The 21,508-nt window shown below is 41.0% G+C and overlaps 2 protein-coding genes across 3 annotated transcripts in view; one reads left to right on the top strand and one right to left on the bottom strand.

Annotated features, from left to right (window-relative positions):
- Positions 1 to 1,517, bottom strand: part of CDK15 (cyclin dependent kinase 15) — a 37,109-nt gene extending 35,592 nt beyond the window's left edge. The window contains 1 exon segment of the mRNA XM_055813019.1: positions 1,150 to 1,517. The gene's annotated coding sequence lies outside the window, so the exon portion shown is untranslated.
- Positions 1,518 to 1,571: 54 nt separating this feature from the next.
- Positions 1,572 to 21,508, top strand: part of ALS2 (alsin Rho guanine nucleotide exchange factor ALS2) — a 43,657-nt gene continuing 23,720 nt past the window's right edge. The window contains exons 1-11 of one of the 2 annotated variants that reach the window (XM_055811807.1): positions 1,572 to 1,679; positions 6,435 to 6,524; positions 8,972 to 9,126; positions 11,867 to 12,789; positions 15,094 to 15,457; positions 16,268 to 16,436; positions 16,875 to 16,971; positions 17,321 to 17,398; positions 18,335 to 18,511; positions 20,205 to 20,376; positions 20,750 to 20,930. In XM_055811807.1, coding sequence (XP_055667782.1) covers positions 6,505 to 6,524; positions 8,972 to 9,126; positions 11,867 to 12,789; positions 15,094 to 15,457; positions 16,268 to 16,436; positions 16,875 to 16,971; positions 17,321 to 17,398; positions 18,335 to 18,511; positions 20,205 to 20,376; positions 20,750 to 20,930 — 2,336 coding nt within the window. In that variant the 5' untranslated portion in view covers positions 1,572 to 1,679; positions 6,435 to 6,504. Of the gene's footprint in view, positions 1,680 to 3,494; positions 3,821 to 6,434; positions 6,525 to 8,971; positions 9,127 to 11,866; positions 12,790 to 15,093; positions 15,458 to 16,267; positions 16,437 to 16,874; positions 16,972 to 17,320; positions 17,399 to 18,334; positions 18,512 to 20,204; positions 20,377 to 20,749; positions 20,931 to 21,508 lie in introns of those variants that run through there. The other variant, XM_055811808.1, reaches the window with a different exon arrangement.

Here is a 21,508-nt window from a genome sequence, read left to right as displayed (position 1 = left end):
TCTTATGCTGACCCCTTACATCCCTCAGTTTTCACTTGAATGCATGATGTGAAATCTTCCCTTTGCTTCATTGTTCTGGTGTCTAAGAATAACGCTCTTTCCTTGAGCAGAAGGGGTTTTTTTAAGCCAAAATGTCCTGGGAATGCAGGAACAATTTCTGTGTCTCACTGCAACCAAACTACCCAGCCTCTGCATGGCAAGAAGAAGCTAACATACCTGGAAGGCTTGATTTCTTTCACATTATTTTCCTTTGCACTTCCCAGTTAGCCATAATTTACTAAACAGCTATCATCATGGACTTCAGTCTGCTATTTCTTTTCCATGTATTCTTTGAGCCGTGACAATTCAGCAGTAATGTGGATGTGCTGTCCAGGCATGAGAAAGGTTGTCTAGACACGACATACTCAGCAATAAACTGGTTACGCAAGCATCATTCGCACATCTGTGCAAAGTTGCTTATTCTGGAAAATATTTTGTATTGTTATGACCATATTTACACAAATGGACTTTAAAGATATGTTTAAGCATAAATAATACTTGCATTTTAAAGGAACGGGAAGATAAATGCACAAAAAGTAGACAATAACCAAATCCACGTATCGATTCATACGAAGAGTGTTCATTTTAATGTTAGGTACGTTTTGTGTCAGGTAGTAGGGGGGAATTGCTCTGTTACAAGGAAAAGTCAGTTGTGCTGGTTAGCAAGAGCTGGAAAATGAAGCAAGCATGGCAATTGGTTCTAGGTATTGAAAAAAATTATGGAATACTAGTTCTGGTTAGCAGAGGAAACTAATAAAAATGTTCAATAGTTTTCCTTAGAAAATGTGAGAGTTTATAAAGGAGAGCCTGTACCTGTCTTCAGAACAGTTGTTTTTAAAGAAAAGGTTCAGGTGATCTAAGAAATAGCCTACCAGGTGCTGACATAACATGAAAGGCAACACCTTACTGAACTTGTAGAAGCGCATACCTGTGGTATGTATATACCCATATAGGCGTGTGTATAGTGTACATATAGACATATAGGTGTGTATATGTAGTGTACATATACACATATAGGTTTATGACTTTTAAACATATTCTGCAAAACCTACGCGTGGATAAAATCATACATGGGGTGTGCGTGCAGTTAGTACTCACACCTCTGCGCACCTCGGAGACCCCTGCGGGAAGGCCGGGCTTTGCTCAGAGGCTCCATGCGGGGGGGCGGCCGGCCAGGGAACCCCCCTAGCTGCTGATCAGCTTCCTGGGGCGGGTCGCAGCTTTGCTCTTTAGTTGCGCCTCTAATACTTTTCAATGCACGTTCAGTTCAGGTGCCTTGCCCGCACGCTCGGTGCCGGTGCCGAGGCCGTAACAGCGGCGCCGCACAGCCAGCCAGCCCCCCCGCACCCCGCCACCTCCCGCCTGCTGGCCCTCCAGGCCGGGGGAGGGGAGGCCGGGCCGGCCCCCCGCAGGCCGCTCTCTGCCCGGTTTGTCCCGGACAGGGACCCGTCGGCGCCGCCGCCGCCGCCCGCCCCCCGGCCGCGGCCTCGCCGCCTGCCGTCCGTGCGCACGCGCGCGGGGGGACGCTGGGCCCCGCCCCCTGCGCGGCGGAGGCCCCGCCCCGCGCCCCCGCGTGAGTCGGCTGCGCTGCGCCCCGGGAGCGGGCGGCGGGGCCGGCGGGCAGGGAGAGCGCGGCGCGGGTGAGGCGGCGGCGGCGGCGGCGGCGGGGCGGGAGGGGAGGTGGGGGCAGCGCGCCGTGCCGCGGGGAGGAGCGGGGCCCGCGTCACGTGGGGCGCCGGCCGGTGCGGTGCGGGCGGCGCTCCTCCCGCGGCCCCGCGCTGCCGTTGGTCACCCGCGCGCTCCCTCGCCCCACCGACGGCGCCTCAGGGCCGGCCGCCCCGCCTGGGCGTCCCTCCGCGCCGCTGCCCGGGGACCGGCCGGGCCGCAGGGCAACAGGTGGGGCGAGCTGCGGGGGCGAGGGGCGGCGAGGGCGATGGCTGCCCTCCCCTGAGGGCAGGCGGGGGCCTGGCTGGCCGGGGGGCCGCGGGCCGGCCCCGCGCCTCGCACACCTGCGCCTCAGGGCAGGGCCGGTGCTGCTGTGCGGCGCTGGGGGCCGGGGCAGGCCCCTTCGCAGCCGGGCGGGAGGGGGCCCCGGGGAAGCTGGCGGAGAGGCTACGGCACGGCTCTGGCTGGAGGTGCGGGCTGTCCAGCTCCTTTCGCCTCGGAGGGGCTGGTAGAGCAATGATGTTGAGATTTATTTCTGTAGCTTCCTAAAGGACTCCTCCCTTTGGATGGGAAGAGGCTACCTAAACTTTGAATAGTGCGCCCTTTATCTTCTCCCACTTTTCTTTCAAAATCCTTTCTCTTTGCATAACTTGGTTACTCAGGAGCAAATGCAGTTTCAACTTTTGGAGTCTGTTACGTGATAGTCTGGCGTGGCCGCAGTATCGCGTACCGGTGGCATAGCGTGCTGTCACTCTTGCAGACCTCTTCAGCGCAAAACGTTTTGGTGAGGCCCTGGAGAGCAGCTAGCATAGTCGTAGGTGTTGGAAGCTGATCGCTGCTGTTGTAGTGCAGCAACTTATAAAAAACAGCTATACTTACCATCTTTCAGTTTCTGTGGAGTTAACTGTTTTCAGAAGGGAAAGCACCTGAACATGAGCAAAATTAGGAAGGTGTTATTTCAAAAGAAAAAGAGGAGGAAGGGACATTCAGAAATTTTTGAGCCTCGTAAGAGTTTGGTAAATTCTAAATGATTAATTGCGTGCTACAGCAGTTTTCAGCTGTGTTCTTTTAGCTGATACTAGGTCCTCTCTTTGTGGTTTGTTTTGGTTTGTTTTGTTTTTCCCCGACTGCTTTACTGCTATACCTTGTTTGCTACCATCTCTCATTCACTGGATCTGGCATCAAAACCTTGAGCCGTTTTCCAAAGGGATCGCTGCTTTTACTAGCAAGTTTTGTTTTGCTCTGAGCAGTTGTTAATCTCACAACATTAAAAATAGTGGTTGTACCCACTCGGTGCTCACCAAAACACAAGGGCTTCTTCAACTGGTAACACATTTTATGTGAACCACAGTTACCGGTAATGATATATATGTAGATGAGACTGATGTTGACAACTTGGTTTTGAATTAGGAAGCTTGGAGGTAACCTCCTTCAGAACCTGAGTAGATAATTTTGTGTAACAAACTTGTAGTCTTGGTAGTGTAAGTTTTCGGTAAGTATGATGGACAAATTTATTAAAAATATGTTTGTAAATATGTAAGTAAACATGTCTGAATGTTGTAGAGGTGTTTGTAGTATTTATGAACTGTAGCAGGTGAATAAGCACATGAGACTGATGGGAGTTCTAGTAGTTCTGAAAGCCAGGGACATACCAGTTGTTCTTGTTCAGCACTGAATGCTAGATCGGTTTTATATGTATGTTGCATATTAAAGAATGGTCAATGTCCACTGAGGGATGCAGTCCCATAGTAATGAAGATAATGTTTACTCCATGTCATTCCCTGCTATAGCAGTTACAATGGTGTGGCTGTGTTTTGTGGAGAATTTGAGTTAGCATTCTACCCTGTAAGTGGAAAGTGACGTCAGTGTCATGCCAGTGACCATCTGTCTGTAACACAAATCCATTTCATAATTTGGCACTATTTGGCACTCTGCTTTTTATCTCTTGCAGTGTTGAAGCAAAAATGTAGAAGATAAAATGTATGGGCAGAGCAGTGTAGATGCTGGTGTCATACTGATCTTCCATACCATGAGAGTGATGTATTGTGCATGGCTGTTCTTCTATGACCTTTATAAAGTTTTTTTATGAAATTCTATGAACATTAAGCTATTTCAGGTAATCTTAGTGGAAAAGAAAGAGTGTATATGTAATGCTACAACATACTATTATATAAATGTGAAAATCAGCAAAGAAAATTGCATATTCCTATTGAGAGGAAGAAACTTTCTATTTATAATTAGTTTGTAGCTGTGACCACGTCACTTGTATTTTATATTAGCTGTGAAATGGGAATAATCTTGTGGTTTCCTACAGTGCGTGAAAATTTGCACTGAACTTGAAAATTACTTCTAAAATGTTTTAAAGGTGCCTCAGTTGTGGAAAAAAATCATGGCTATGATTTTCCATAATACATGTAAAAGCTTAGTAATGCAACCTAAAGTGTAAGCTTTTGTAAATAAAACATAATGTATCACCACAATCGTATGACTCTCTTAATTTCTAATTCACCAGTGTTGCAGATTTCTGAGTTACTTAAATAAACTTTCAATTTGATCTTGAAGGGAGATCTTGCAAAACCACTAATGGGATGCCTGACTTTAACTTTGTTTTGTTACAATCAGAAGTTTTCATGAGAATGACAGTAAATTGTTGTGCAGTTGAAGCGCATGAAAATGAAAGTTCTTTGAGCCCTTAAAAGGAAAAAAAAATATCTAAATCCCCAAAATATGGAAGCCAAGCATTTTAAGCCTCATTTACCTGATCCTGAATAAGTATATGTGATGTAATTTATACAATTGTTGATACTTTGGCTTTCTGAAAGCTCACATCTCCTTGATTCACTGATTAATTGGGTATTTATATAAGAAGCTGGAGTTCTTCACAGAGAAGTGCCAGCTTTTTTAAGAGAATGAATTTTAGAGTTAGGTGGGGTTTAGTTGGCTGTAAAAATAAAACTCCAAGTATACTTACTCTGAGCAAGAACAGATCACTGAGAATTTCCAAAAATGCACTTCCATTTTCCTTTGATATTTTGTCCACACCTGTGATTTACGTATTGCATGCCAGTTCCCTTATATTTGTATTATATAACAGAGACTAACTCTGTTAATATTTTAAAAAGTTAACTTTTATGGTTGTGGTGGGTTTTTTCCTCTTCCCCCTGTTCTTTTTTTGTAGTTGAGGAAGGAGAGACAGACGTGGCTTGAAAGCAGTATCTTTCTGGGAACAAGTGTGGCTTTCTGTTTCTAGAAAATATCCTCTGATTGCTTTTCTTTTTGGTGTGTGTTTTTGGTTTGGTTTTTTTTTTTGAGCAAGGTGCGTATCACAATACTACTCTATCATACTGATTTGGTTTAATATTTTCTTGGCTCTTTATCTTTCTGTGATATGTTTGTTGCCAGTGCTGGAGCCCAAATCACTATTTTTAGCGTCCTCTATTTGGAAAACTGGAAATGTTTGGTGTGATGTGTTTCTGTTTGTCTGTAAAGGTCTGCTTGGTACTTTGTTATTCAGAGCAGTTTAGCGAAAGTGTTGGGATTTGTGATAGTTATTTCAACTATTTGTCAACTTGATTACTGTTTCCAAGTGTGAATTGAAACTTCTGTATGCAAGTTACAGGTTTGCATATATTGTCTCTTGTAATAAAGACTGGACATATGTTATTTCTATTTTCTGTATGTAAGAACTTCAGACTACTCATTCTGGATTTTATTCTTGGAGATGTATTGTCTTAAAAGACCATTATATTAAATAATGTATTTTCTGGTTTTGGATATCAGACAGCAGCTATAATAAAGCAAAAGGTCTAAATAATGTATGCATGAAACTTACTTTATTTAAATATGATTACATACATACATTAATGTAATTAATGAAATGTGCTACTTAATTAGTAACATAACATTACTTAATGTTAGTAATGTACTACTTCTAGTAAGGCAGTAGATCAAGGAAAATTACAATTCTTTCAATATTAAAAAGCCAAACAGATTATAAGAAGCAAAAATTAACTGTAGCTTTGTTTCATTACAACACAAGTAATATGAAGTTATCTTCATGACCATGGAAAGGTGTGAGGGTGAACTTGCAAAATTCAAAATCTGAAAGGATAAAAGTGTAAATAGAGCAGCCACTTTTCTCTCCTTGCTTTCCATGGTCTTACCATATCTTCATAGATACTCTGATACCAGTTTGCATGAAGAAATGTTCTGAACTCTTAATTGGCTTTCTTCATTTCTGCACAGGTTTTAATAGAACTGTACCTTTTAATGCTAATACGTACTTTGGTTCAGGAGTATGGTTATGAATTCAACTCTGCCATTTTCTGCTCATACAAATATACATCCTTATAAATTTATATTGGAGCGTAGAATTCTATCTTATATTAAGCTGAAAACTGATCAATTTGATTTTTCTTGAGTGGTATACTGAGAATTACAGAAAGACACTGATGTTAATTCCTGTCTTTGAACTAGGTTTTGTTCAGTCTGTCCTTACAATAGACCTATTGTTAGATGAGTAGGTAGGACAAGTCTGGCTGTTCAGCTTTTGTCTGCCAGCTCAGTGTGAGTGAACTAAATATTTCACTATCCTATCCTAGTGTTGTTGAAGTGCTTATGTATTTAACATGGGATCTAAAGCTTTGCTTCTTGGTTTGGTTGTGGTGGAGGGTTTTTTTTTCCGGTTTAATGCTATTTGCAATTAAATAGCTGTTTTGTTTGTTTTACAGTTGGTGGAAATTACATTGTTCCCTTTGAAAGAGGAATGGTTTAGTGGTGATGGAGTGCTGCCACTGACAGATGGACTCACAGGAAAGAAGGTGAGAATGAGCAGCTAGGTGAAGCCACAGAGACTCCCTGAAATATGCCAGCTCATGATTGATTGTCCTGTAAAATTAAGTGGCGTCAGGATCCTCTTTGTACAGTAAAGGGAGGAAGAGGGGTAACTTAACTTCTTCAGTTGTGTGTGGAACACTCAACTTACTACAACAGCAGCTTCGTTAAGTTGCTGTAACTTACGGAGGGCTAGCCATAGGCTAGAAACTTGGAAGTAACTGGTGAACAGTAAATCATATGTTACCTGCACCTGTGAGTTTTGATTTTGGATGAATAGCCCTGCAGTAGACTATTCTTTTGCTCCTTGTTTCTTCTACTAAGAGACCTGACAGATATCTCATGATTTGGGGTTCGAAAATTAGTGTCTTGTAATAAATAGTGGTATGTGACTATCCAAATTTGTCTTACACTGTTCTCTGAAGGCTTATTAAATAGATAAAAGGGTAAATATCAGGCTTTGAACTGAATTTCATGTACAGTATGCTGATGAAAACTTCCCATATTATTGTTTTGTGTTCCTTGGTGTGCTTTACCCATCTCAGTAAAATCCATCTTTTGATTTTAGGTAAATGTCCTAACTATGATGTTGGATTTTTCTAACTTTTTTTTTCTGGCTTATATTACTTGATTATTTCCTTTTTAATTTCCTTCTATTCTAAACAGAAGTATTTAAAATACAAGATGGACTCTGCATTTTAATACTATGTAAGTTGTTTGAAGTACTGACCTGAATTTTAGAGGAGTTATCGTCACCTTTTTCTTGTCTTCTTTTTTCCATTTTTTTCCTTCTTTTTTCTGTTATGTGGGAAAAGAAGAGAGATTAGGGATGGTCACAGGAGCCAAGAGAAATAATTTCATCTCTTAGTTATTGTCATCTTGAACGTTTCAGAGGCACATTGTGCAAAGGTATTGTTCATCCTATGCACCACAGTTAGCAAAATTTTTAGTTAAAAAAAATCAGTAGTGTGCATGAATAGGGCCTTGCGGCTTTTTGAGTGTGCTACTTGCGTTAAGTTGTCCACAGTGTGGCCTATCAGGCTACCTTTTTCTGGGTTTGCTTCGGTTTTGCAATACATTAGATTTTCGTGTGCCCTTTCTTCTAGACAAAAATTGCCATGCCATCAAAGCTTTTCTCGCTACCTTATTGTACTTCACAGGTTCATGCAAACCTGCAAGAAGTGATTTATGCGGAGAGTAAATGACTTGGCTGTTGGCAAATAAGGACATAAACCTACTTTCTTCGTGTAGGGTGGATAACAATCTATTCTATATAAAGTTTTAAATAGATTTAAAGAAAACTCTTAATTTGAAATGCTGTCAGCCTATATTGATGTTTAAAATAACTTCTTGTGTTTGTTTAAATCTAGTGATTCCATAAATTGTTAAAACTGTGTGCTTGTTGTCAAAGTTCCGAGGAATTTCTTTCTGCTGAGAGGGAGAAGTTGCTGACTGAACATTCAAACCCCAGAGTGTGTTGAAGTGTTAAACCAGCTTTGGATAGCACCAGTCGCTCCTGCAAGCCCAGATACTTCCATTGTGTTTCAGGATGTTTTGGGGTTTTTCCTCCCTTGGTTCAATTGATTTGAATGACTGGCTCACTTCAATCTGAGAAGCTCATTAATAATTAAAGGAGGGGGGGACACCCACCCACCACTTCATTTTTCTCTGTAAAGGTAGAAATATGTATATAAAGGATGAGCTCTTACAGGTGTAACATTTTGAAGACACTGTGAACACGAGTGACTGGTTCACAGTAAAATGTGCACATAATACATCCTTTGCTTAATTACTTATTTTTAAAACAAATGTTATTTGAGATGTTTATGTCTATTTCCAGCATATTTGGTGTTCTGTGCAACTGATAAAAACGTGTTTGTAAGGCTGGTTTTCCTGCGTTTGATTTCCAAAAGCTGAATAATACAAAATGTGAATAAAACCTCATAAACCAGAAATATTCCTTCTGCTTTCTAATGCAGGAAGACTTAACATTCTAAATCTCACTGTTCAGGTAGGAACACAGTTGCTTACATGTGGGTGGAACTGATGCAAAGATGTCCCTCAGCATATAATGACAGAATTACATATTAATTCAATCTTGCTGTGAGCAACAAATACAATATGTAATATAAATTTTGTGTCAGTTGTGAATAAATGTATCTTTACGTTTACTAGTGACAAGATCAACTGCTTTTCATGCAGTAAATTAGAAATGAAAAGGAAAGCTAATGACTTCAAATAGAAGATACTTGTTTTTAATATAAATAACATTTATATCAAAATTACCAAATTGTAAATGAAATACATTGACTTCCGGAAATTAAAACTAATGCCTGATTTACAAAGCCTTTCTTGCACAGGTGAAAAGCAAACTGCATTACTGAACCACAGCAAACTTCAAGCTGATTCTGTATTTCCTCCAATCTTTTTGTAGCTCAGAAGAGGCAGAAGGAGCCAAAGAGAGAGGCCTGGTCTATGTTTGGAAGGCTGGTTCCTGTTCCATAACTCCGGAAAGGCTTCCAGGCCTTAGTGGAAAGACTGTATTACAGGCAGCCCTTGGAACACATCATGGATTACTTCTAACAGAAGGTAATAAACATCTGAATTGTAAAGATTTCAAACTTTAGTTATTGTCAAGTTTTCTTCTTTTAGATATTTTTTTTCGTTCTCTCTCATACACAACTTTTAAATGGTTAGATTTTTAACTTTGCCAGTATTTCCTTCTTAGTTATAAGTTACTTAAAACTGTTGGAATAGAAATTATATGCATAGCATCTTCTTTCATACTCCTTTCTCTCTCTCTCTTTAAAAATGGCTCTGGATTTCCTGTTTAAAGATGGTAATGCGATCTGAACCATGTTTACTCAAAATGACGTTTTTTTTATGATGTCTTTAATTCAAAAAACACAGTACAGCAACAGGTTCTGTTGAAATGTAAGAGCTTTGGTTTTTGGTGTGCTTCTGGAAAAATGTGTAGCTAGTAGATGCGTTAGAATGAGTTTGTTTGTGAGCAGTTTGGCACTGTGAATCAAAGTATTTGTGAAAGCCAGTCCCTTCAATTGTTTGCATAGCTTGGTCCTTAAAATCATTTAGGTTTGACGAGACCTTTAAGATCATCAAGTCCAACCATTAACTCAGAACTGCCAAGTCCATCATTAAACCATGTCCCTAAGCACCGCATCTACACTTTTTTTGAACATTTCCAAGGGTGATGATTCCACCACCTCCCTGGGCAGCTGTTCCAATGTTTGACCACCCTTTCAGTGAAGAAATTTTTCCTGATATCCAATCTAAACCTCCCCTGGTGCAACTTGAGGCCGTTTCCTCTTGCCCTGTTGCTTGTTATCTGGGAGAAGAGACCAACCCCCACCTGCCTACAGCCTCCTGTCAGGTAGTTGGAGAGAGCAGTAAGGTCCCCCCGAGTCTTCTCCTCTCCAGACTAAACAAGCCCAGTTCCCTCAGATGTTCCTCATAAGACTTGTGGTGTAGACCTTCCCCAGCTTCATTGCCTGTCTCTGGACACACTCCAGCACCTCTGTGTCTTGTGGTGAGGGGCCCAAAACTGAACACGGCATTTGAGGTGCGGCCTCACCAGTGCCAAGTGCAGGGGGACAATCACTGCCCTGGCCCTGCTGGCCACACTGTTTCAGATACAAGCCAGGATGCCGCTGGGCTTCTCGGCCACCTGGGCACACGGCTGGCTCATGTTCAGCAGACCGTCACCCAGCACCCCCAGGCCCTTTCCCACCAGGCACTTCCCAGCCGCTCTGCCCCAGGCCTGCAGCGCTGCGTGGGGCTGGTGTGAGCCCAGCGCAAAACCTGGCAGCTCTCCCTGTTGAGCCTCATGCAACTGGCCTTGGCCCATCGGTCCGGCCTGTCCAGATCCCCCTGCAGAGCCTTCCTGCCCTCCAGCAGATCAACACTCCCACCCAGCTTGGTGTCACCTGCCAGCTTCCTGAGGGTGCGCTCGATCCCCTCATCCAGATCGTTGGTAAAGACATTAAACAGGACTGGCCGCAGCACAGAGCCCTGGGGAACACCGCTTGTGACCGGCCACCAGTCAGATGTAGCTCCATTCGCCACCACTTTTTGGGCTCAGCCATCCAGCCAGTTTTTTACCCGGTGCAGCGTACACCCATCCAAGCCATGAGCAGCCTGTTTCTCCGGGAGATGCTGTGGGAGATGGTGTCAAAGGCTTTACTAAAGTCCAGGTAGGCACCATTCACAGCCTTTCCCTCATCCACTGGGCAGGTCACCTTGTCATAGAAGGAGATCAGGTTTGTCAAGCAGGACCTGCCTTTCATAAACCCAGGCTGGCTGGGCCTGATCACCTGGTTGTCCTGCATGCGCCATGTGATGGCACTTGGGATGATCTGCTTCATAACCTTTCCTGGCACGGAGGTCAGGCTGGCAGGCCTGTAGTTTGCTGGATCCGCCTTCCTGCCCTTGTACTGATCAATGGGCATACTGTTGTAGACTAAACTGGAAGTTGCTGCTTTGATTTTTTTCTCTGATCTTTTTGAAGAGAATAGGTTATTGGTGAGCCTGCTATAACCACCTCTCCTCTACCGGAGTTATGAGCTCCGGTGGGTTTTTTTAGAACTTGTTTATTTCATAATTAAAAGGGCTTTTTGCATGTGTGTTCATGCACCATGAAGGCTGTTGTTTGTGGATATGATTAACTGGTTTTCCTGTTACTGAAAACCACTGTTCATTTTAAAAATAGATTTCAACTTTTCTTTAGAATTAACAAAGTAACTTGAACTGGCATTACTGCAATCTTTTCAGGTAAAGGTGATGAAATTTTGCAGAGGCTGCAGTATAACATCAAACCCCAGTGGCAAGATAACATTTACCACCACCCCCCCCACTTATGACCTGATAGGGCAACCTGTTTTACTGTAGGGTGGCAAACGGTACAGTTTGATGGTAGATCTCTGTATGGAAAGATGTACTCTGTACTTTTTCATGCTCACCAAGCATGGTTGTGTGTCATTGTGTTGTATGTTCTTAAAATAGAATAGCCCAATAAATACACGTATGTTTGGTATAAAATATAAAAAGTAGAATTTTTAGTAGAAAAGTGTTACTTGGTTCAACAGCGGATGCGTGCACAAGGTAACATGAACATGAGGTGTAGAACTTAACAGCAGCAATAGCAGAGTGCAGCCAGCAGCGTTCACATGTCAATAGCCATAGTTTTGCTGAGCCTGGAGTAAGCTAGAAATTAGTATTTATCTGTTTATCTGACTCTCTCTTCAAATTTTTGTATTGGTTTAACTTCATCAGGCTCGTGCTAGGCTTGTTTTTTTGTTTTCTTCTCTCCTAGGTGGAGAGGTCTACAGTTTCGGAAAACTGCCCTGGAGATCAGGACTGGAAGAATCATGTGCTAATAGTCCTATCTTAGAAAATACTTTGCTTGGACATCATGTTATTACAGTGGCAGCTGGCAGCTTCCATAATGGAGCCGTGACAGAAAGTGGTGTGGTCTACATGTGGGGGAACAATTCTGCTGGCCAGTGTGCAGTTGCTAATCAGCCGTGTGTGCGAGAGCCACAACCTATCAGTATTTCTGATTCTGAAACCAGTCCTCTGTTATCAGTAAGGATTTTACAGCTAGCATGTGGAGAGGAACACACGCTGGCACTATCACTAAGCAGAGAGATATGGGCTTGGGGAAGTGGCTGCCAGCTTGGTCTCATAACGACAACTTTCCCAGTGACAAAGCCACAGAAGGTAGAGCACCTGGCAGGACGTGTTGTGCTCCAGATTGCTTGTGGAGCCTACCACAGCCTGGCTCTGGTACAATGTCTCCCTGTGCAGGAAATGAAGCCTATCCCAGAGAGGTGCAATCATTGCAGTCAGCTCCTTATTACCATGACAGAAAAGGAAGATCATGTCATCATTTCAGATAGTCACTGTTGCCCACTGGGTGTAGCACTGTCTGATAACCCACCAGAAAACCACATCTTCTGTCCCTCATTGGAGACTCTAGAAGGAAAAAGTGTAACAGGTAGCCAAAGTGAAGACTGTCAGAAACCATTTGTGGAAGAACATACGCTTGTTACATTAGAATCTGATGGAGCAAGTGTGCTTTTCAGCAGTGATGCACAGGAAGACGGTGGAATTCCTGGTCCTGGAAATATTCTGTTCCCAGAAAAGAAGGAAGTGATGAAAGAGTACTTAATCAGTTTATCAGATCACTCATTAAATGAGAGCGTGGAGAAGAACATCTGCACAGAACCTGAGCGGGTTGGTACCTAGTAACTAGCTCTTAATTTGCAACAACTCCTCTTGTATATGTGACAACGTTGTTATTTTCACAAATGAAAAATTCTGTTAGGTTAATTTAGCTGCAGTGTTCCTATAGTTCCAAAGTGTTTCTTCTCTGATGGTTCTCAGATTGAAGTGGAAGATGTTTTTATTGTCCTCCATCCATGTTCAGTTGTAAGCCTTCTATGTCATCAGTCTTGACAGTGCTTATGGTCTCTCCTCTTCATGGTTCAGGGTACCAGAACCACAGAAGCCAATTTCCCATTCTCTAGCTGTTTTATGGTGCATGCATTTCCCATTTGTGGGGAGCAGTAAGCTGGTACTTGTCTAATTTACTTTTAAGGTGAAACTTTCTTTTCTATATGTGGAACTAATCCCTTGCAAATCTAATTTCACAATCATTTAATTCTAGATTGCAAGTAAAGATTGTAAAGGTAAGGTTAGTGTTGACCAAAAGGCTTCTAATGTTAATCGTGTAGGAGTGGCATAAACTTATAAACAGGGATGGGAAATACCTAGGTACTATGTGTGATCTGGAAAATGGTTCTACAGCACTGTTTTGAAACTATAGCAGAACAACTTAATAAGCATCAGAAAATGCTTGATACAAAAGTTTGAAAGCTGTTCCTAGCTTCCTGCTAAAATATTGCATTCTCTGCTTTTTTGGAAAAAATCTTATTTGGGGTGGGGGAAAGAAGATACAACCCAAAAGCAAGTAGACAAAAAACTAATCCAAAACCTTGCAGTGCAGTCTGGCAGTCCTGCTGGATGGTTTATGGTAAAGGTAATGTCTATAAGGAAAACTGCCACTCTGTGGCCCAATATGCAGAATTCATAGCAGAACTCTGAAAATGTCTTCTGTCATTTCAGGTGTTGTGTAGACATCAATTTCTTGTTACAGGAAGAAATTTTGCACAATGGTTCTGGGAGATAAATTTCACAGTGCCTAATAAATAGTTGGTTTTTATTATCACCTCAGCTTGCAAAAAGAAAAAGAAAGGGAGTAGTATTAAAATCAAACTGTCCAGTAACTTGATAATTCAGCAAGTTATGTTTTCCTATTCTGAGGGAAACTTAATTCAGAGAAATAAACATTGTGTGAACACAGTTGTCCTCCCTTGTGCTTGTTGCTAATACAAAGCATTCTAGCAGTTGTGGGCCCCTCAGACTCATGCAAGAACTCCTGCCATTAGGACATGACTGAAACGTGTAGTTTCATGCCCCCTTTCTCAACTCCTTGTTCTTGGAATATTTCCAGAGTACTGTTTTTCCTCACTCAGCTCCAGGAATAAACAAGCTTGGAACTGATTCACTGAATCTTAACACAATTGAGCATACGTGTGAAGAGCAGAGATGAGGACTACTGTAATGTTTCAGCATTAGTAAAATCCTTTGTTTTTCCTACACGAATCAAGTTTGCTTTTTCGTATTGCTAGGTATGCCTTTTATAAATAGGAATGAAGTACAAGTAAATAGGACCAATCCTTCAGCCTAGCTTTTCACAAAAAAAGTCAAGGGTTGTTTGCCTTCTGGCAGAATAAAGTGAGCTGTAATATTTATAATAGTATTATTTCCCACCATGTATTAGGTGGGAAAATGGAACTTCGCTGTCTTAGTTTTAACATTCAAACTATTTGGCAAATACTAGCTTGTGTGTTATTTCTTACCTGGTGGGTAAATTAATTGCTGTTACAGGTGGTCACGTGCTGGTACTAATAATTCCCTTCAGTCAGTTTGTCCCTAGCTGGACTTGATGGTTATTAACTAAGCTTTATAGGGATGCAACAGCAGTGTAAGGGGACATGTAGCCTAGACTGGTCTTAAGATAAACCTTGCAAAATGAATCCATAAATCACTGTTTTCCTTTTAACATATCAAAGAGAGAACCTATCTCTGTAAATACAGCGTACTTGCTGATGCTTTTTAATTGGTGGCAAAGAAGTTAGTAATAAGCCTAAAATTAAATCCCTTTTTATATTTGTTTGCAAAGATTCATGGTTTTGGAATTTTAAAAAGACCAGACCCCCACAGTCTCCTGTGCATGAGCTACACAAATGCAACAGACAAAGTTCAGTCCATGTAGAAATGATGCTTGGTCCTACCTTAAAAAATAAGATTCTGAGGAATAGATGTACATCTTAGTATAAAAAGCTTCCTCATAATGTCTTGTTCAGAACGGCACATAGTTTGAGTAGTGAATGTGTATGTCTTCATATCATCATCCTTCTGTGATGTGCTGTCTGGTGTGATAGTCTTCAATTTTTTTTTTTTTTCTGGTTTTAGCTTTCTCAAGAAGAACAGCTCAGTGCTTGTATTCCTGGCCCTCCAGGTACCAGCACATCTGCCTTGAACAGCTTGGTGGTCTCTTGTGCGTCAGCAGTTGGTGTGAGAGTAGCTGCTACATATGAAGCTGGAGCATTGTCTCTGAAGAAAGTAATGAACTTCTATGGCACACCTTCAAGTGAACCAGGATCTCAGTCTGGCGGTGGTGGCTCCCTAGGGCCTGAAGCTCTGAAAGACAGTCGAGAAGAGCAGGTCAGACTGGAATCCATGCAGGGCAAGAAGAGTTCCAGTTTAGTAGATATTAGAGAGGAGGAATCTGAAGGAGGGAGTCGAAGACTTTCCCTGCCTGGCTTGTTGTCACAAGGTAAAAAAAGCATGTTGGGAAGACCAACTGGAAAAATTATTATAGTGTGATTCACAATCATATTTGTGAAATACAGATTCACAAATCGTCTACCAAAGCTGTTTATGAATTGTAAACTATATTTTAGGACTTGAAAGCAGTGGAGGGAGTGAAGACTAGCAGATGTGCATGCTAAGAAAATCAAAAGCCTATTGGGTTTAGGAATGTTCTTTGTTGGTAAAGTAAGGTAATGCAGGCACATTGTAGTAGTCTGGGCGTCTTATTGCAAAATGGCAAAACTTTCTTCTGTCTAGGTTGCGTAGCAGATAAAAATCTGTGTGGCCTGTAATCCCTACTGTACTGAGCTGGTTTTGAGCCAGGGACTTAGAAATACTCCAAATCCCACTGCCAGACTAGAAAGTTAATGACCTTCTTTCCTCATACGTTTTAGTGTTGTTAATTGCTCTGACTGGGTACGTGGTTTAGTTCTATATTGATCTTGGATCTGAGAGGAGATTTTCGGGAGTATTGAAATCTTCTAGTCACTGCAAGGAGATATTTTCTTTCAAAACATACCTTTTTTAATGTATGGTTTGTTTTGTTTGATTTAATTAAGTATAACTGCATAGTTCTCATATGGCTGTTATCCTGTAAAAGCTGGTTCTGTCTGCTTTTAGTGTATGTCAGCTTTGCTCTCAATATTAATTAAGACCTCTTTAAGAAGGCTTGATCAGTTATTTCAAATGGTACTGTTACTGTGTATCATGCAGTCTGAGTGATACATTTACCTAAAATGATGAGCAATTTTTCTATCTCTTGGCCTGTTTTCAGTTTCTCCTAGGCTCTTACGGAAGGTAGGCCGGGCAAAAATGAGGACTGTAGCTCTGACTCCAACCTACAGTGGTGAGGCTGATGCTCTTTTGCCCTCTCTAAGAACAGAGGTGTGGAGCTGGGGAAAGGGGAAGGAAGGACAACTAGGTCATGGCGATGTTTTGCCAAGGTGAGATTTCTTTGATAAATGGGTTTTTTTGTTCAGTAGGTCACTAGGAAATCTTGAGTATTCCGCTTCCTCAGATTCTCAAATTTGGTCAACTGCCTTGCATTGTGTTCTTGTTCTTTTTAAGTGTTGTGATTTAAGTTCCTCAAAGTAACATATTTTATGCTGTATTGCTACTGAATACCAATCAGTTATGACTTTTCCTGGTGTAATCAGTGTGACTTTTGGTGATATTTTGACCTCATCCAAAATTTTGTCCTTCATGACCATTTTGACGTAAGCTGGCTTATTGCCAAAAGACTCCAATTATGTTTGTTTTTCTCTAACTTGTTATTGAGAAAAAAATAAAACTTCAAATTTATTTTGGTGTCAAGAATACCTCTGATAATCTTTTTTTTTTCTTCTTCCCCCCACCCTTTTATGGGTTCTGGGGATTGACAGGCTTCAGCCCCTATGTGTGAAAAGCTTAGATGGTAAAGAAGTGATTCACCTCTCTGCTGGTGGCCATCATTCCTTAGCACTCACTGCCAAATCCCAGGTACAAGTGATTGTTATCATTTAATTACTTATCTATGACATAATTGTCATGTTTGTTGTTTTCTAGGTTTTTGTTTCTTTTGCTTATGAACTTTTGTTCCCATTTTTGGGAGGCAACTTGGAAGCACTGTGGAATTTTAATTCTCTTTCTGCTGAAGTTCTGCATGTACCATAAACGTTATGTTTAAAGATTGCCATGACTTAATTTGTTGCATTCCATTTCTGAATGCGAGAAGACAATTTGATAATGTAGGAAGACAGTGGAAATTAGGGAAGTGCTTCTTGCTACATGAATCTTATACCGTTGACGTGTGTTCACACAATTGATGCTTAGCTGTATTTTTTTACAGGTGTTTTCATGGGGCAGTAATATCTCTGGCCAGCTTGGTCACTTCAACTCCCCAACGACAGTCCCTCGTCTTGCAAAGGTACTTTGTTTTTGTATTTTTCTTCTTTCAGTCTCTTAACAAGCAAGTGCAAAGTAATTTCTAAAACTTGGCCTTGTTTATGGATCTGTGTGCTGTATAGTAATAGAGCCCTTGATTTCTTTCTTACACTGTGAATACAATCCTAAGATGAGCTTATGGAAATCTGCCAGAGAATCCTTTACAAAAACACTGGGTTTTGACCACATTGAGGTTCTAAAACTGAGAAATGTGACTGGTTGTACCTTTTTGTCAGATTTCACTTCTACCTTATATTTGGTTTCTCTGACACTGATGTTGTGGTGCTGAAACTTTTAAATCCTTTGGAACACTGTTTTTATTCTAAACAATTGCATCTTTAGCTTTTGTCATTTTTAGCTTTGCTAGGCTGTGACCACATTTGTTACTTGTTTCTGTATTTCCAGAGCTGTTTTGGCAGTAGGTTTTCTGTTTGTTTTGAACTTCTCATCACATTGAGTGAATAACCACGTAATAATTTTGGGGTTAGACCAGACCCTTTCCTGTGTTTGCTGGTGCTTATCTTAGTGGAAAACTAGCTGCAGAGTTTTCTTGCTTAGGCCTTACACAAACGAATGTACAGCATGTTAACTGTTTCCTAAATGTATCGATTTCCCAGTTAAATGTAGAGGGGAAAAGAGTGTCTCAACTTTAATGAAACTCGCCTGATGCCCATTTAAAACAGATTTATAATTTAAAGGCAAAAAACCAGCCATTAGAAAGAAGACTGGAAAGAAAGGTAATTTTCACTATATATGCAAGATATTCATTTATGAGACACTGAAGATGAAAAATTACTGGTTATTGCAATACTTGGCAGGTGTGTGATGTGTGTGTATTGCTAGAGGAGTTAACTATTCTTCTCTGCTTCCAGTTTTGGGTGATGGTTTCTAATGTCTTTTCCTTCCTTGTGAATTTCAGGTGTGTGGTGATGGTGTATGGAGTATAGCAGCAGGACTAGATTATTCCCTCTTCTTAGCAGATGAGGAAGACTTTCAACCTGGATTATATTACAGTGGCCAGGAGACAACAACAGAAAATAATTTGTATGAAAATAGCTGTACTAAGAGTCCGGTTTTGTTACTGTCCTGTAGTAAGGTGAGTGGTATTTCCTTTAAGTTAGTGCAGGCCATACTGATGCTTTTTGAAAATAGAATAGTGCTGGTTGTTCAACTAGCTTTAAGGGTTTCAAGTAAAGTGAGCGGCGCTTAACAGTCAAATCAGCCGCACAGCATACGGAGGGCAGAGAAGAGGCCTAACCAATGTCATTCTCTTCCCTGCCTGCTTTTTGGTCTTTCCTTTTGTTTGAGGGACAGTGAGTCTGTGTATCTAATCTATTTCATTCCATGTGTGTTCTGCAGAAGTGCCTTATATTGTGTTCTGTTTTCACCACAGTCTTCATGTGTTTGTTCTTCACTGCTATTGCTCTTCATTTTACTGTTGTTTCTCAAATGATTGAGGGTGCTGCTTGTCTTACTCTGTTCTGCGTCCTGTGCGTCTGGTTCGTGCGTGGGCGGAAGGTCCCCCTGAGTGTTCTGCACCATCTCTTTCTTCCCCCCTTCCTTTCTTACGGGTATAAAGGGGGAACTGAGCACAGGCACCAAAATGTATGCAAGAGAGGACATGCCCCTACGCAGTTTACTTCACCAGGATGAATCTCATGTCTGCCTTGAAGCTGGCATGAGGTAGAGGAGTGTGTACGCTTGACTGCACATCCTCTTCCAAGCTGGTTGTAGGATTTCAGCCCAACCTGAGTCTGAAGTAACAAGGAAGAGATGGAGTGGGTAGAAAGCCGCTCTTTGTTTCAGTTCTTCTGGGTCTCATTGCTACTTCCCTAGATTAAGCAGAATAGCAGCTGGAGAGGAGTGCTGGGGAGAGACAGGGATTTAAGACACTGGGTCTGTGTATGTGTGTGCATGCAGACACGCACGCTTATATTCCTTCTGTAAGATTGTTGCTAGCCATGCTTTTCTCTTGTAAGGTGACTTGTAGGCTCTGGCATATCAGAGTTGGCCTGTGGGTTGCTTGTTGAACTACTCTGGCTCAATGTTTCTAAGGAATTCTCTATTTAACAGCAAAAGAAATAAAAGAAGACATCAAACACCGAGTGTGGTGTTGCATGCGAACCAGAATTAGCGAGGAGCCACAATGCATCAGTGGCACTTGTGCTGACCTTAGAGAAAAGTTTTGCTTCCAGCTACTGTGGAAAGCAAATACCTAGTAATACCTACACCAGTACCACTTGTGGTGTTAATAGTGATTAGTATTAGTCCAGTTCGATGCTGTAATACTACTTCTTAATAAATTGGTGTCTTTCAGGTCCAGAAAGGACTACAGTTCAGAGCACAGTCATAATATTAAAGCCTTATTATTCTAACTTCCTAATTAATAGGAGAAATAGCTGTTGTAATGATGTTATTTAATATCAACAATGTTGATATAAGCATGAAGTATATTGCAGTTCTGTAAGTGACTGAACTCAAGGTCACTATCTCTTAAACTCGGAGTGGTTCTATGAGTCACCTTAAAAGATGGTCTGTTTGTTGGCTTTTAGGCTCTGTCAGTACCAGAAAATGAACAGCATTGACTATAAATGTTTCTTCTACTTTTATCATTCTTGTATTAAGCCAGTATTGAATGGATTGTTAGTTAGTGTAGGTAAATAATACTTATTTTTAGGAGCACTAAGTGATAATATGCTTTATTTTGCATCGCCCTACTTTTAAATTGGAGTGTAAAAAGAAAAATATTAAAGCTGCTGGGTTTTTTTCTCTTTTTTTTCACGTTGTAGGTAGGGTACATAAGCAATGTGATAGCTGGTGGTGACAGCTGTTTGGTCCTGGTAGACAAAAACGTAATGGGATATATTGCCAGTTTGCATGAGTTGGCTTCTACTGAGAGAAGGTTTTATTTCAAACTGAGTGAGATCAAATCTCAGGTTCTTAGACCACTTTTAGGTTTAGGTAAGAACTTATTTTAATATTTTCTTTGATATTATTTTCCCTATGTTCCACAAATCTATTTATGCAATTTTTAAAAGTAATAATTAATTTTTGGGGTAAAGCTGGTGTCTTAATCTTATCCCCTGTTTGGATGAGCTGGTGAAATACCGCTATAATTCGACATCTGCGTTATGTTACTAGTATTTTCACTTTCCTGATTGTTTAACTGTAAATAACTTTAATTGAGCTGTATTTAGTCTAAAATTTTTGAATTCCTGATTCTGAATAATGTAGCTATGAGGTGTAATTGCTGATAAAACATCTGAACAGCACCTTTAGTAATGGGTGCTGCTCTTTCATAAGATAAGCTAAATTGCTTTCTGGTCTGTTACAGATAATTTGGGCAATGCAAATACAGTCCAGTTGTTGCAAGAAATGGCAAGCAGGTTCAGCAAGCTGTGCTATCTCATTGGTCAACATGGAGCTTCTTTAAGTAGCTTTCTTCATGGGGTAAAAGAAGCCAGGAGCCTGGCCATCCTGAAGCATTCCAGTCTCTTTTTGGATAGCTACACTGAGCAAGTATCCAATTCCCTCTGATCTTCAGTCTCTGTAGCTTATTGACCACAACAAGCCCTGAGTTAGAGGAAGGTAGATCATAAGAAAAGCCACTTAAGTAACTGTTGTGCGAATTGTGTTCTTGCAGTTTAAAATGCAGATTAAAATGGAGATTTTTACCCAAACAAATTAATATTGTAGCAAGCTATATATTTCAAAGTCGTTGTGGAGCACACTGGACAGCTTCAGCTTCCCTAATGTAAAACTGTGCACGAACTCTTCTTTGATTGCTGCATATATACCTGTAAAAAGTGACGTGTTCATTACTTAAATAGTAAGGATCTTGAAACATAATGTAATAGAGTTACTGTGGCTAGGCTACTAAGTAAAGCTACCTTTGGAGGTTTACTGTAGTTACAAAATGCCTTTTCAGTAGTCATTAACTAAAAATTGCCTGCCAGAAAAGTGGTTCGTCTGTCCTGATAACTGCTAAACAGCCAGTATTACACCTTTCACATGAAAAACAGAGCTGCTTTAGTGCTCAGAATTAAGTCTGAATTATACTGGTTACTATTTTTATGAGCTTAATGGTTTTGGG

This window comes from Falco peregrinus, chromosome 8 (assembly GCF_023634155.1).
Source record: "Falco peregrinus isolate bFalPer1 chromosome 8, bFalPer1.pri, whole genome shotgun sequence".
NCBI lineage: Eukaryota > Metazoa > Chordata > Aves > Falconiformes > Falconidae > Falco > Falco peregrinus.
This window is presented reverse-complemented; position numbering and strand designations above follow the sequence as displayed.